The 16,662-nt window shown below is 41.7% G+C and overlaps 1 protein-coding gene across 1 annotated transcript in view; it reads right to left on the bottom strand.

Annotated features, from left to right (window-relative positions):
• lrrc75bb (leucine rich repeat containing 75Bb) overlaps window positions 1-15,679 on the bottom strand; it is a 62,269-nt gene extending 46,590 nt beyond the window's left edge. The window contains exon 1 of the mRNA XM_035776247.2: window positions 14,884-15,679. Within this exon, the coding sequence (XP_035632140.1) occupies window positions 14,884-15,177 (294 nt within the window). The 5' untranslated portion in view covers window positions 15,178-15,679. The remainder of the gene's footprint in view (window positions 1-14,883) is intronic.
• Window positions 15,680-16,662: the final 983 nt, after the last annotated feature.

The raw sequence follows: 16,662 nt of genomic DNA, 5'->3' as shown, positions 1-16,662 counted from the left end.
ATGTGCTGCCAAACATAGACAACGTTTGAGCAGCCTGGATGCGCAGCTGGGGCATTGTGTCGGGAGGAAACGGGCGAACTCCGCAGCACCCACTGCCGCATATTTTGCCCTCAGTGCATCATTGCATTGGAGGTCAATCAACTCCATTTGGAGGTTTGGTGGTGAGCTTTCCACGTCAACAGCAAATGGGTTACCGAGCAGTTCCAACCTGCTTTTTTGTGCTTCAAAGTCAGCAAATCGGCGTCGAAAGTCAGCGGCAAGCATACCTATTTTATCAGCCAACTGTGCGCTCGGGAACGCACTGGTAGAGAGCTTCTCTTTCATGGTCTGGCAGCTGGGAAAGTGGCTCAAATTTTCTTTCCGCATCTGCGTCTCCCACAGAGTCAGTTTGGTTTTAAATGCCTTCACTGTACTGTACATATCAGAGATGACACAATCCCGACCCTGCAGCTGCAAGTTCATTGCATTCAGATGACTCGTAATGTCACACAGAAAAGCCATTTCACACAGAAACATTTCGTCTCGGAGTTGTGTTGTGTCTTTCCCTTTGCTGTCCAAGAACAGACAAATCTCCTCACGAAGCTCGAAACATCTTTGAAGCACCTTTCCCTGGCTTAGCCATCGCACCTCTGTGTGATAAGGCAAATCACCATGCTCCGTTTCTAACTCCGTCAGAAATGCCTTGAACTGGCGGTGATTCAAACCTTTGGCTCTGATAAAGTTAACTGTGCGCGTGATGATGCTCATTACATGCTCCATTTTCAAGGCTTTACCGCACAACGCTTCCTGGTGTATGATACAATGATAAGCTGTCAGCTCACCTGTCGCGTTTTCCTTGCATCTTTTCCCGTATCTTCGCCACCAGTCCGCTCCTGTGTCCACACATCGCAGGTGCTCCGTCGGTTGTCAAACCCACAAATTTTTCCCAAGGCAGCTCCATCTCATTTACACATCTTGACACCTCTTCATACAAATCATGCCCCGTAGTTGTGCCATGCATAGGACGTAAAGCCAAAAACTCCTCTGTCACGCTTAGGCTGGAGTCCACTCCGCGGATGAAAATTGACAACTGGGCAATGTCAGAAATGTCGGTGCTCTCATCCACAGCCAAGGAATATGCAATGAAATCTTTTCCCTTTTTCACAAGCTGCTCTTTTAGATTGATGGACAACTGGTCTACTCTCTCGGCAATGGTGTTTCTGCTCAGACTCACATTTAAAAAGAGTTGCCTTTTTTCTGGGCAAACTTCGTCACAAACTTTAATCATGCAGTTTTTGATGAAATCCCCCTCCGTAAATGGCCGGGCTGATTTAGCGATCTCTTCTGCCAAAATAAAACTGGCCTTGACAGCAGCCTGGCCTTGTGATTTGGCTTTTTGAACAGAGCCTGTCGAGATTTGAGGCCTCGTTTTAATTCCTCTGCCTTTTGTAGCCTTTGTTCCATGTCCATATTCTTGTTTTTGTCCGCGTGTTTCGTTTCATAATGTCGTCTCAGATTATACTCTTTCAGTACCGCCACACTTTCTCCACACAGAAGACACACAGGTTTTCCAGCTACCTCCGTGAACAAATACTCCGACTCCCACCTTGTTTGAAACCCCGGTTCTCAGTGTCCACCTTCCGTTTTGCCATTTTTGATGGGTATCTGAAAGTTAATTTTACTGTGATGCTGACAACTGCTGTGCCAATAAATATTGAAATGAAGCAGCCTACTGCTCGGTGCGTCACCGTTGCATTGTGGGAAATGTAGTATTGGTGCGTGTAAAAGATCTGCGGGCTGCCGGCTTGCTGCGGTCTGCGGGCCGGTTCTAATAATAAATCAAGATCATCCCAGGGGCCGTAAAAAACCTTCTCGCGGGCCGGATGTGGCCCGCGGGCCTTGACTCTGACATATGTGATCTAGGATGTCCTGCATTGCATATAATCGATGCAGTGCGCATTCGCGGAAAAAGGACTGTAGTTGCTCCAACGTGTACCTAACCATAAACATCAATGCTTTTCTTAAAATCAATACACAAGTATATATTTTTAAACCTGCATATTGAGTTAATATTGCCTGCCAACATACATTTCTTTTAACTAGGTAAATTGTGTCACTTCCCTTGAAATAGAGTCAGGGTATATGCAGCAGTTTGGGCCGCCTGGCTCGTTGCGAACTGTGTGAAGACTATTTCTTCCTAACAAAGACAGCCAACTTCGCCAAACAGGGGATGATAAGTAGTTAACAAAAGCGCATATGCGAAAAAAGCCCAATCGTTGAACGACTGTACCTAACCATAAAATCAATACACAGAAGTATATATTTCTAAACCTGCATATTTAGCTAAAAGACATCCAGGTTAGCAGGCAATATTAACCAGGTGAAATTGCGTCACTTCTCTTGCGTTCATTGCACGCAGAGACAGGGTATATGCAACAGTTTGGGCCGCCTGGCTCGTTGCAAACTAATTTGCCAGAATTTTAAATAATTATGACATAACATTGGTTGTACAATGTAACAGCAATATTTAGACTTAGGGATGCCACCCGTTAGATAAAATACGTAACAGTTCCGTATTTCACTGAAAGAATAAACGTTTTGTTTTCAAAATTATAGTTTCTGGATTTGACCATATTAATGACCTAAGGCCTAATTTCTGTGTGTTATTATGTTATAATTAAGTCTATGATTTGATATTTGATAGAGCAGTCTGACTGAGCGATGGTAGGCAGCAGCAGGCTCGTAAGCATTCATTCAAACAGCACTTTCATGTGTTTCACTGTGCTTCAAGCACTAAGCTGTTTGTGACTTCAAGCCTATCAACTCCCGAGATTAGGCTGGTGTAACCGATGTGAAATGGCAAGCTAGTTAGCGGGGTGTGCGCTAATAGCGTTTCAAACATCCCTCGCTCTGAGACTTGGAGTAGTTGTTCCCCTTCCACAGATTTTGGGTAATGATGCTTCGAGGGTGGCTGTTGTCGATGTGTTCCTGGTTCGAGCCCAGGTAGGGGCAAGGATAGGGAAGGAAGCTATACTGTTACACTGGCAATACTAAAGTGCCTATAAGGTATTCCAATAGTCAAAGGTATATGAAATACAAATGGTATAGAGAGAAATAGTCCTATGAGTACTATATTAACTACAACCTAAAACCTCTTACCTTGGAATATTGAAGACTCATGTTAAAAGGAACCAGCAGCTTTCATATGTTCTCATGTTCTGAGCAAGAAACTGAAACGTTAGCTTTCTTACATGGCACATATTGCACTCTTACTTTCTTCTCCAAAACTTTGTTTTTGCATTATTTAAACCAAATTGAACATGTTTCATTATTTATTTGAGGCTAAATGGATTTTTATTGATGTATTATATTAAGTTAAAATAAGTGTGCTCATTCAGTATTGTTGTAATTGTCATTATTACAAATAAATACAAATCGGCCGATTAATCGGTATCGGCCTTTTTTGGTCCTCCAATAATCGGTATCGGCATTGAAAAATCATAATCGGTCGACCTCTACTCTGAACAGTTGATGTTGAGATGTGTCTATTACTTGAACTCTGTGAAGCATTTATTTGGGCTGCAATCTGAGGCGCAGGTAACTCTAATGAACTTATCTCCTGCAGCAGAGGTAACTCTGGGTCTTCCTTTCCTGTGGCGGTCCTCATGAGGGCCAGTTTCATCATTGCGCTTGATGGTTTTTGCAACTGCACTTGAAGAAACTTGCAAAGTTATTGACATTTTCCACATTGACTGACTGACCTTCATGTCTTAAAGTATTGAGGGACTGTCATTTCTCTTTGCTTATTTGAGCGGTTCTTGCCATTATGTGGTCTTTTACCAAATACGACTATCTTCTGTATACCACCCCTACCTTGTCACAACACAACTGATTGGCTCAAACACATTAAAAAGGAAAGAAATTCCATAAATTAACTTTTAACAAGGCACACCTGTTAAAACTTCTTACGGATCAAATTCCGTTAACGGGATCGATTTGACAACAGCCAGTGAAATTGCGAGGGCGCCAAATTCAAACAGAAATCTCATAATTAAAATTCCTCAAACGTACAAGTATTATACACCATTTTAAAGAAACTTCTTGTTAATCCAACCAGTGTCCGATTTCAAAAAGGCTTTACAGCGAAAGCATACCATGCGATTGATTACGTTAGGTCAGCGCCTAGTCACAAAAAAAACATACAGCGATTTTCCAGCCAAAGAAAGGAGTCACAAAAAGCAGAAACAGAAATAAAATGAATCATTAACCTTTGATGATCTTCATCAGATGGCACTCATAGGACTTCATGTTACACAATACATGTGTGTTTTGTTCGATAAAGTTCATATTTATATCCAAAAATCTCAGTTTACATTGGCGCGTTATGTTCAGTAATGTTTTGCCTCCAAAACATTCGGTGAATTTGCAGAGAGCCACATAAATTTACAGAAATACTAATCATAAACTTTGATGAAAGATACAAGTGTTATACATAGGATTAAAGATAAACTTTTCCTTAATGCAATCGCTGTGTCAGATTTCAAAAAAGCTTTACGGCGAAAGCACATCATGCGATAATCTGAGTACAGTGCTCAGCCACCAAAACAAGCCATACAGATACCCGCCAAGTTATGGAGTCAACAAAAGTAAGAAATAGCTTTATAAATGATGATCTTCATCGGAATGCACTCCCAGGAAGCCCAGTTCCGCAATAAATGTTTGTTTTGTTCGATAAAGTCAGTCTTTATGCCCAAATACCTCCTTTTTGTTTGCGTGTTTAGTTCACTAATCCAAATGCACAAAGTCCAGATGAAAAGTTTTAAAAAGTTCCATTAAAGTTCGTAGAAACATGTCAAACGATGTATTTAATCAATCTTTAGGATGTTTTTATCATAAATCTTCAATAATATTCCAACCGGACAATTCCTTTGTCAATAGAAAGGAAAGAGAATGACCGTCGCGCTCACGGCCACGCGCGAGACACAACTAATGGCTTTCAGGCTGAGCACTTGTTGAAACAGCTCTTATTCGCTCCCCTTTCACAATAGAAGCCTGATACAACTTTCTAAATACTGTTGCCATCTACTGGAAGCCTTAAGAAGTGCAATCTGATACCATTTACACTGGATATTGGATAGGCAATCACTTGAAAAACTACAAACCTCAGATTTCCCACCTCCTGGTTGGATTTTTCTCAGGTTTTCGCATGCCATATGAGTTATGTTACACTCACAGACATCATTCAATCAGTTTTAGAAAATTCAGAGTGTAATATGCATATCCTAGCTTCTGGGCCTGAGTAGCAGGCAGTTTACTCTGGGCAACCTTTTCATCCGGATGTGAAAATACTCCCCCTATCCCAAAGAAGTTGGGAGTTAATCAAAGTTTATTCAAGGTGACTACCTCATGAAGCTGGTTGAGAGAATGCCAAGAGTTTGCAAAGCTATCATCAAGGCAAAGGCTTGCTACTTCGAGGAACATCAAATATAAAATATATTTTGATTTCTTTAACTCTTTTTTTGGTTACTACATGATTCCATATCTGTTATTTTATAGTTTTCTACAATGTAGAAAATAATACAAATAAATAAAACACCTTGAATGAGTAGGTGTCAACTTTTCACTGGTACTGTACATAAAGCATGACGGTATGATAGACACTATGTCATGGGATGTTCAATGATCTTCTATGTAAAAGAATCCTTACCTTCTAACGACCATTGTGCGGCTTGTGAGCGTCATAGAGCAAGACAGATGTGCGTGTTTTGTGAGAATTTCAGCTTTAGATTTTCACAAAACACGCACATCTGTCTTGCTCTATGACGCTCACAAGCCGCACAATGGTCGTTAGAAGGTAAGGATTATTTTACATAGAAGATCATTGAACATCCTCCCTTGTCTCACAAATAACGCCCCTGTTATTAATCGCACACGCAAATGGTTGGTATCCGCGGAAGCAAAAGAAATAGACAAATCCAATGCAAAAAAGCAGCAGTTTATAGCTCAAACATTTAATGTTTAAAAGGAGTTTGAATCACTAAAACACGCAGGCATGGGACTCAAAGCGTTAACTCCAAATCCAGCCTTCCCTAAAAGAAAAATCAGCTTTTCCACTCATTGAGGAAAAACAGCAGAGCTACAAGAACTACTGTGTTGTTAAAGTGGATCAGTGTGAGTTGATATAGGTTTCATTCCCACCTGACTGGACCAGTGTTTTTATCTAGTGGGCGGTTTTCTTATCAAGTTGCATTGATGTGTTCATTAAAATGATCTATCATCGGATCAAAGGTGTAATGGGTCGACACAGCAAGTGGGAAGAGACTAACTGTCTATCTATGTTGTACAGAATAGATATAGAGATGTCAAACGTTCAGCCTGCTGCACAATCACTTTGGAAGCTATAGTCTAGAGTGCCCTGTTAAATTGTGGTTAGGAGCATTTTTAAACTCTCTCCATGTTAAAGTAGTAAGAAATAGATGTAAAACTGTGAGTGTGATTAATCTTAAATCTAAATATTGAATTATTTTGACATACGTTAAAACAATGTATTAGGTTAAATTCCCCATGGTAGACAGTACGTCTTAGTACAATCACCACACAAAAATGACAGGAAAAACACATTATTTTTTACCTCAGATTGGTGGTGTTAGTATACAAGTTTCTAATCATCACAATCTTACAAAAACAAATCAATTTATTTGGTTTAGTACCAGTGTTTCTGTCTGTAGTGGGACTTTAAGGCCATAGTGGCAAGAAAAAAGTATGTATAAATATCTCTGGCCTCACATGAATTTGCAGATTTGAGGGTTAAGCTATCATTCAAATGAAAGCCAACCCCTGTCGCTATTTAGAAACCAATGTGAGGTGTTGATTCCCTTGAAATTGTTCAGTCAAAAAGTGAGTGTTTTGATACTTTATTTGTATTGGCTGTCTGCCGTAAACATTTTTCTCACAGAGATATGAGTTAATAAATGGCTGCAACAGGCTCTCATTTATCTGCTGGTATACTGTGTGTAGTATACCCAATTCCATTGAGTTTTCCCTGTTAGAAGAGCGCAAGCAGTACATATCTACGCAGTTTTTGTTTTACCAGTTGCATTGATTTCAATACAAATATTGATGTTTGTGATTAATATGCACACGTTATTGATTACAGTAGAACAAGCTAATCAATTCCAGTCTAGAGTGGCCCCCTGGTAAAAAAATTGGTGGTGAAAGCAGTTTACAAGGTACTAATTTACAAGTGTGATAATTGTAAGGGTAATTGTGTAGGGTAATTTTCCTTGTCTTCAACACATCACAGTTTATTTCAACATATTGATTTTGAATTTGGACATCTAAAACCGGTGTTTTGACACTGGGCTATACATGTAATATTCATGAAAACAGGAAGCAGCCACAGTATCAAGTTAAACTTATGTTTTAGAAATATAAAATATTATTTTAAGATAATAACTACTTAATTAGGTATAAACTACTGAATGAGCCAAAAAAAGCGTGCTATAATGTATTGATTTTCCTGATATACAGTGTACCGTATGTGAAATCGTGATATGTTTGCCCTGCCTAATAGATACATAGTATTCTTCAGATAGGGACATATATTGTCTCCTCTGTGGTATGTTAATGATGGGAGGGAGTCTTCTCAACAGGAGTTGTCTTGATCTATGAACTTTAAGAGGCTTTCCTGTAAGATCAATATAAGTGGCTACCCAAGCGCAATAAAACCCACAGCAAGGCCCAGATTCATTAATTACAGACACTGATTTTAAATACCCACTGTTAGTTGTGTGACGAATCTGTGAAAAGTAAGGACTTGACAAGAGAAGGTGGAGCTGAGCATGTTTTAATTAATGTAACTTCAGTGCTACAGGGAAGCAGATCAGTGCAAGTGTAGCACATGTGGATGTGTGAAACTCAGCCTGAAGTGTCTCGCTGACTGGTAAGATGCTTTAGGAGGGCGGTCTCGTGTGCTAGCAAGGCAGAGGTCCACGGTTTGAGCCTCAGCGTGAGCTGAATCAGGAGGATGTGGTACTGGCTAAGCCAGAAGTGTGACGTCCTTTACAGTGGTGCCGTGATCCGGATTTACAGTTACACTCAGCTCAACGCTGGGGTCACTGTTGAGTAAGTTTGAGGGGTGAATGTAGCGCAGGGGGTGTGTGTAAATGATTCATCCTGAAGTGTCAGTGTGACGTCATTTAGACAAGGTTATGCTTTTTGCTGGTGCTAAGGTTTGATGTGTGGCACGTGGCTCAGATATAGTTCATTAATTTGTGCAATAGACATGACCCATTCTGCATGGCAACACAATCAGGGGTTGGAACCAAAACTTTCCAATCGTAGCGTTCTGAACAGAACCACAATTTTTCCGTTCCGTTCCACTGTTCCGACCAGCAAAATAAAGTTCTGAACTGGTTTGAACCCCAAAAAAGGACTGGTTTATATTGTTCCTTTCTGTTCCTTTTAAACCTGTGAAATCTACAGCTTTTTACATTTAGCTCATTAAATTACTTCACCAATCAGTGTGGATAGAGCAGTTTGCCATGGAACATGCATGCTAGTTGTTTACATACGTGATGGTCAGACAAGTGTAGGCGCGAGATGCTACTTAAACTTTGCGGGTTAGGAGAGAGCGAGGGGCAGGTAGCCTACACATGCACACACACTGGCAAAGATTATTGTGTGACCAACCTGGTCTCAGAGCATTTTGTATTATTCTGTACGTAAATATGCCCACTCCATTTAGTATATGTTACGTTTCGTATGGTATGTATGAATTTGAGGATATTCATCACCCATTTCGTATGATATCTCACAAATTACAATTCGTATTACAGTATATGTTACGAATTTACAAAATGTACAATATATTACGAATTTGCAAATGTATATTATGTTACAAATTTGCATAATGTATAGCTAGCTCGCTAACATTAGCTAGGCTAGGGGTTAGGGTTAAGTTTAGGAGTTAGGTTAAATGGTAAAGGTTAGGGAAGGATTTAAGGTTGGGCGGTATACACATTTTCATATCGTCCTTCTCTCACCCAGGGATATATGGTATTACCGGTTTAATACACAAGGGGGCGCCAGGAAACCCAATAAAAAAGCTAATTTGGCATCTATTACCAGAATGCTAACAAAATTTACACAAGTAATAGCACATTTACATGGAGGCTGCTAGCTAAATATGCTAACAAGCCCAAACAAAAATAAATGAATTGCAAAGTCAGGCAATCAAGCTCATAAAGTTTTCATATATAGGTAGGAGCTACTACCGAATGTCATTTTTTGTGATTTTGGACATTTCCAAGCAAATGTGATCGAGAGACATTGTTCAAACAAACAACATTTTGACGCATGCAGTACTGGCTCTCCAGCAGCATGTCTACACGCTGTGTCTGTGTGGAGTCTGAGTCACAGGCCTGCTCTGCTTGGAAAAGAGGGGGGAGGAGCAGACGGGCCGAGAACAAAGAGGAGAAAAAATGCATGAAAATCAAGATATAAGTGGCAGCTGGTCAAATAACTCATCCAAAGGGCTTTGCCTTCTCAAGCACGGCAGAAAGCTAACAAAATATGATGCTCCGTCACCTTATTGATTCAGCCAATTACTTAGATAGCAAGTTAAACTCGGGGTCGTGTTAACACATAATTCTGCGTTTTCCACAGGATTTTTTTTTTTTTATGTATAGAAAATAGCTTGCTGCATTTTGTAAACACAGATCTAAAAGGCTTCTTATTGTAATTTCTGCTCAGCATCAGACTAATGTTGTGCTTCCCTTGCACTTCTAAACTCGGATGAGAATTCATGACTGAGAATTCTATCAGCAGACAGCGCTCTGACTGATGTGTAGCTACTTGCCTCCAATACGTTTCTCGTGTAGCCAGCCTATATTTCTCTGGTAAAATGCAAGATGAACCTTTTCACATGTACCAACAAATGGGTGTGATCATTCTACAGTGGTCCCTGCAGCGTACCCTCAAACCGGTGTGATTAGAAAGCTTATATAGAACGTCCAGTTTCGATTGATGCAACCGTCAGCGTTTGAGCTGGCCACACTGTTTTTCCAAAGAAACATTCTTCACAAACACAGTACTTACAAAGTTATGTTACGTGACACCCAGAACGCATTGTAAAATGTCAACAAAAATGGTGCCACACATAGCTGGTAAATAGCTTAGTATTAGCTCATCATAATCAATACAACCTTCAAAAAAGGCGGAAACTGTGTTTGAAAATAACATTTGTTAGAAAGTCATTTGAAATTTACAAACTGAGAGATAGCTTATTGATAATTATCAGGCAGCGCGTGTTAACTTTCCTGTTGCGCAACAATTCCATTTTGGAACAGTGAGTGCATTCTGACATCTCCTGCATAAAACAACTCATGCTGCCGTGACCACTAAGAGATATTTGGAACCCACATGTGAAAAGGTTAACTTTAAGCAAAACATTCACTGTCTTCTTGGTAAGCAACTCCAGTGTAGATTTGGCTTTGGCTTTGTGTTTTAGGTTATTGTGAATTCATTTCAGAGCGTCTGGTGGAAAGCAGATTGAATGTCACGTCTACTCCTGCTCCTCCCCACGGGCGTTCGACGTCGTTGGTTTACTAACCACCGGTCCTGGCAACCCTTCATTACGCATACCTGCGCCTCATCAGGCACACCTGGACTTTATCACTTCCGTGATTACTCCCCTTATATATATATATATCACTCCGTTGTTATTTCCCATCAGGCGTTATTGCTTATGTTTCCTTGTCAGATGTCTCTTGTTTTGTATCGTTCTATGTTCGTTCATATTAAACTCACTAACTGCACCTGCTTCTTGACTCCCTGCATCGACGTTACAGAATAATGCCTCACCACATGGAAGTAGTAGTTGATCAAGGCATCTTCCAGATGGTCAACGAACAGGGAGACGTACTTCGCCAACACCATGACCAGCTGGCTCAAATGGGGGCAGGTATGGATGAGATCCTCCGTGTTCTTCAATGTCTCGACGTTGCCAAAAGGGTGTCACCTCCCTCAGGCGGAGGATTCTTTCTTATGTGTCGACCCAGCATCCCAGCCCATCCAGCAGTCCGTCCAGGTCAGCGAGGTCAGTTTGTCCCTCCCGGACAAATACGATAGGACTCCATCAAAATGCCGTCGCTTCCTAATCCAGTGCTCCCTCGATTTCCGCTCTTCAGATGGCAGCCCCCACCACCGAGAGGTCCAAAGTTGCCATGGTTATTTCCCTGCTGATTGGACGTGAGTTGGAGTGGGCTACGGCCATCTGGGAGAAAGGAGAGGAGGAGCTGGATTCGTATGAAGGGTTCATGGCTCTGTTCAGAAGGGTCTTTGACCATCCACCAGAGGGCAGAGATGGAGGTGAGCACTTACTTCACCTATGGCAGGAAGACCAGACCGTTGCGGAGTACGCCCTCATCTTCAGGACAGTGGCAGCATCCAGCGGATGGAATGAGCCAGCGCTCTGCACCCTATTCCAAAGAGGATTGCACGAGGAGATCCAGATGGAGTTGGCGTGCCAAGATGATGGCACACTCTCTTGGATGGACTTATCGTGATGGCCATCCGTCTGGATAACCTTCTGCGGGAGAGTCGGAAACCACCATCACCGCTCTGCCTCCTTCGTTGACCAATCTGAGTCAGAGCCTGAACCCATGGAAGTAGGGGCCACGTGCCTCCCCACGGCTGAGCGACACTGCCAGAGACAGCTGGGGCTGTCCCTATTGCGGACAAGAGGGGCCACAGCTTCAGCCATGTCCGATATGTCTCAACCCGGGGTTCACAAGAGCAGAGGGACAGTCCCGTGATCATCCCTCTCCTGGGTTTGGCGTGAATATTCCACCATCCTCACTTTCCGCCAAACCCTTTCTAGTGTCAATATCACTAGCTGGCTGTCCCTCATATATTCTATCTACTGCTCTAATGGACTCCAGTGCCGCAGGGAATTTCATTGACCAGGCCCTTGCCTCCTCACTTAACATCACCTCACACCCGCTCTTCTCTCCATTTCCGGTTCAAGCGTTGGATGGTCGAGCACTGGGATCTGGAAATGTCACACCTGGTGGTGTGAGTGGGTGTGTCCTGGAGGACAGCACCACTCACCCTCACTGTGGCACCATGAAAGCCTACCCTTTATCATCACTGCACCTACGCACAAAGGCATCCTCATTCCTCTAGTCTCCCTACCGCTCTCCAGGTAGCAGGCGGATTTCCACCGCAGTGAGGCGCCCGTGTTCCATCCTGGTGAATGTGTCCGGCTCTCCACCAGGAACTTCCCACTTCGCCTTGCCTGCAAGAAGCTGAGACCCTGGTTTGGGGGGCAGTTCAAGGTCCTCCAGAGGGTCAATGAGGTGACATACAGATTACAGCTCACCACTGAGTATGGGATCTCACCTTCCTTTCATGTTTCTCTCCTCAGGCCGATGGTTCCTGGACATCGAGGGAGATCCCGCCTATGCCGTCAGATCCCTCATAGACTCCAGACGTTGTGTGGGACGGCTCCAGTACCTGGTGGACTGGGATGGGTACGGTCCAGAGGAGCGGTGTTGGGTCCCGGTGGACAACATTATAGATCCCAACATTATCCGAGATCATCCGGCCCGCTCCTCGCCCTCAGGGCCGTCCTCCTGGAGATGTGCGTCTGTTTACAAACCACCGGTCCTTGCAACCCTTCATTACGCACACCTGCGCCTCATCAGGCACACCTTGACTTTATCACTTCCCTGATTACTCCCCCTATATAATAGCACTCCGTCTTATTTCCCATCAGGCGTTATTGGTTGTGTTTCCTTGTCAGATGTCTCTTGTTTTGTATCGTTCTATGTTCGTTCAAATTAAACTCTCTAACTACACCTGCTTCCTGACTCCCTGAGTCAACATTACACTGAACCAGGTTTTCCTCAAGGATTTTGCCTGTGCTTAGCTCCATTACATTTCTTTTTTTGTCCTGAAAAACTGGCCAGTCCTTAACGATTACAAGAATACAGATAACATGGTGCAGCCACCACTATGCTGAGTGGTACTCAGTAATGTGTTGCATTGGATTTGCCTCAAACATAACACTTTGTATTCAGGACAAAAAGTGAATTGCTTTGCCACATTTTTTGCAGTATTAGTTTAGCGCCTTGTTCCAAACAGGATGCATGTTTTGGAACATTTGTATTCTGTGCAAGCATCCTTCTTTTCACTCTGTCAATTAGGTTAGTAACTACAATGTTCTTGCTCCATCCTCAGTTTTCTCCTATCACACCCATTCAATTATGTAACGTTTTTAAAGTCACCATTGGCCTCATGGTGAAATCGCTGAGTAGTTTCCTTCCACTAAGACAAATGAGTTAGGAAGGACGCCTATATCTTTGTAGTGACTGGGTGTATTAATACACCATCCAAAGTGTAACTAATAACTGCACCATGCTCAAAGGGATATTCAATGTCTGCTTTTTTATACCCATCTACCAATAGGTGCCCTTCTTTGCGACCTCCCTGGTGTTTGTGGTTGAATTTGTGTTTGAAATTCACTGCTCAAGTGAGGGACCTTCAAGATGTGTATGCGTGGGGTACAGAGATGACGTAGTCATTCAGAAATCATGTTAAACACTATTGCACACAAATCAAATATTATTGGTCACATACACATATTTATCAGATGTTACTGTGGGTGTAGCGAAATGCTTGTGTTCCTAGCTCTAACAGTGCAGTAATATCTAACAATTCACAACAATACACACAAATCTAAAAGTGAAATAATGGAATTAAGAAATATAGAAAAAATATATATTTGAGTGGCATTGACTAAAATACAGTAGAATAGAATACAGTATATTCATATGAAATTAGTAAATCAGTATGTAAACATTATTAAAGTGACTAGTGATTCCATGTCTATGTACAGTGCCTTGCGAAAGTATTCGGCCCCCTTGAACTTTGCGACCTTTTGCCACATTTCAGGCTTCAAACATAAAGATATAAAACTGTATTTTTTTGTGAAGAATCAACAACAAGTGGGACACAATCATGAAGTGGAACGACATTTATTGGATATTTCAAACTTTTTTAACAAATCAAAAACGGAGGGCAGCAGCCTCTAAGGTGCAGGGTTGAGTAACAGGGTGGTAGCTGGCTAGTAATGGCTATTTAACTGTCTGATGGCCTTTCAGTGAGTTCATGCAATTTATGTGACTTGTTCAGCTAATCTTTACTCCTGAATTGATTTAGGCTTGCCATAAAAAAGGGGTGGAAAACTCATTGACTCAAGACATTTCAGCTTTTCATTTTTAATTAGTAAAAATTACAAAACACATTATTCCACTTTGACATTATGGGGTATTGTGTTTAGGCCAGTGACCAAAATCCATTTTAAATTCAGGCTGTAACACAATAACATGTGGAAAAAGTAAACGGGTGTGAATGAGAGCATCTGCTAAATAACAAAAATGTTCAAATTGATACTTTCTGAAGGCACTGTACCTGAGCCTGAGGCAAGCAATCTGACAAAGCAGTTACACCTTTGCTCTGAGATTATATAAGGGCCAAGCCACTGAATAATTGGAGCAGAGTAAACTATAAAGCTAAAACACTTAATAAAGGTTGACAATGAAATTAACCAAAATATTTAAAGACATACAGTAAATAATTTTCAACGGGAAACCCCAAAATAAGAAGGAAACCCAGCCTAACGTAAAAACAAACCTACAGTATAATAATCTAATACTAATAATAGATGCAGCATTTTTACCAGTACATTTGTAATAATTTATCAGGCACTGACTTGAGTGACAACCTGTGGATACTGCTGAACAAGCAGCATCATATTCTGCAGGTGCAGCAGGTGACTTACAGAGAGCACGTCTTATGAAGTTGAGAAGTTAATATTCAGTGTTAAACATTCTCTCTTACCTTTCTTAGCAATTTGAGCACTTCGACTGCTTGTTCTTGTTTCTCTTCTCGGATAAGCTTCTGTATTTCCCGGATCCATGCCAACCGTCTCACGTAGGGGCTGTGGTTGGTCTTTCGTAGCATCCCTGGAAGCTTGTCGGACTTGACCATCAGGGATGTAAACAAGAACTCCCCGCCACCCTTGCCCCCACTCCTCTCGGTTTCTCTGGAGCTGTCATGCCGCTGGCGTCTCCTCTTGGAAAATGTGGTTTCTATTTGGTCCAGACTACTCTGCCTGGTCAACTTAGAACCCATTACTTCACAGAATAATGTTTCACTTGAACAACGGCTCCTTGACACTATGTATCATTAACGTTTGGCTGAATGTAGCCATAGCAGTTGCACAGTAGCCTAAACTTGGAAATTGAGTAACGCACGCATGTACTTTTATCTTTACAGTATGAAAACAAAGGGAGAAGATATGAGCAGAGGTTGATAAATGACTACATTCTCTATTATATTAAATATAGAGCATCACACCGTCAGTATTGCATAGCTTTCTATTCGTAATTCGTCTTCAAATAGTTTCCATCGTCTTCCAGTAATAACCACGCACTGCCACAGCAGAGCTCGTGCAGTAATACAATATCACACGGAGCTCGTGGTCTTTGCGTCCAATCAGAACCCGCGCTGCCTAGATCAGGGTCGCGCGATTACTCTCTCTTCATACAGGTCCAAGGCTAATTTTGTTGTTTAGCTCACGACGAACTAACTCGATTTGAGAGATCGATGCTTTTACATTTTGTACACACAAAAATCCGTGGTTGTTTGATTGACCCAACTGCTGGGTTGCAGGCTATGGGTCACTTAGTTGGGCTGTTTTCTTTAAAGACCGCTAGGTTATTGATGCTGGATTATTGAGTAGTGACGTGTCGGTCATGAACGATTTCTTCGTTTTGAACGACTCGTTTTAGTGACAAGAGGTTTGATTCGGTTTTCCGAGGGACTCGTTCAGTCCTTTGTTTGACCTACTTGGCTGTAATGAATTCTACAGCAGGATTAATTGGCAGGTTGTTTAGCAACAAAAACCATGCGTGCGTAACTATGGGTACGAAACAGACATAGTTGGCTTAGATTGTTGACAATATGTTTACTATACTTCGTCGTCAGTGTTTATTGAAAACATAAATTAATTTGCACAATGAGAACTTGTCTCAAATACATCCTTACAGTTGTTGGTTAGCTCGCTTGCGAATTTTTGCCATATTATCACATACAAAACACCTCAAAATAAGACATGGTATCAAGACGAGATAAAAACTTGCTGAAACGAGCCTCCTACGATTCCCTGTATGGCAGTTTCTTGGCATTGTTGCTACAGTAGCTATCTGGCCATCCAGAATCACAACAACACCCATTGCAGCACACTCATCATTTTCGTGATGTTGTCAGGTAACTTGTCCATGTCATGTCTATACTTGCTCCTCTGTGGAGACGTGCTCTGACGGTCAACTGTCTTGTCAGACATATCCTTCAGAAAGTATTCATACCCCTTGACTTATTCCACATTCTGTTGTGTTACAGCCTGAATTAAAAATGTATTCAATCTTTTTTCTCACCCATCTACACACAATACCCTATAATGACAAAGTGAAAACATGTTTTTAGACATTTTTGCAAATGTATTGAAAATGAAATACAGAAATATCTAATTTGCATAGGTATGCACACCCCTGAGTCAATCAAGCAACAATGGTATAAGGCCAGTATACCACGGCTAATGCCTGTTCTTATGCACGA

The sequence above is a fragment of the Oncorhynchus keta genome, chromosome 9 (assembly GCF_023373465.1).
Source record: "Oncorhynchus keta strain PuntledgeMale-10-30-2019 chromosome 9, Oket_V2, whole genome shotgun sequence".
NCBI lineage: Eukaryota > Metazoa > Chordata > Actinopteri > Salmoniformes > Salmonidae > Oncorhynchus > Oncorhynchus keta.
This window is presented reverse-complemented; position numbering and strand designations above follow the sequence as displayed.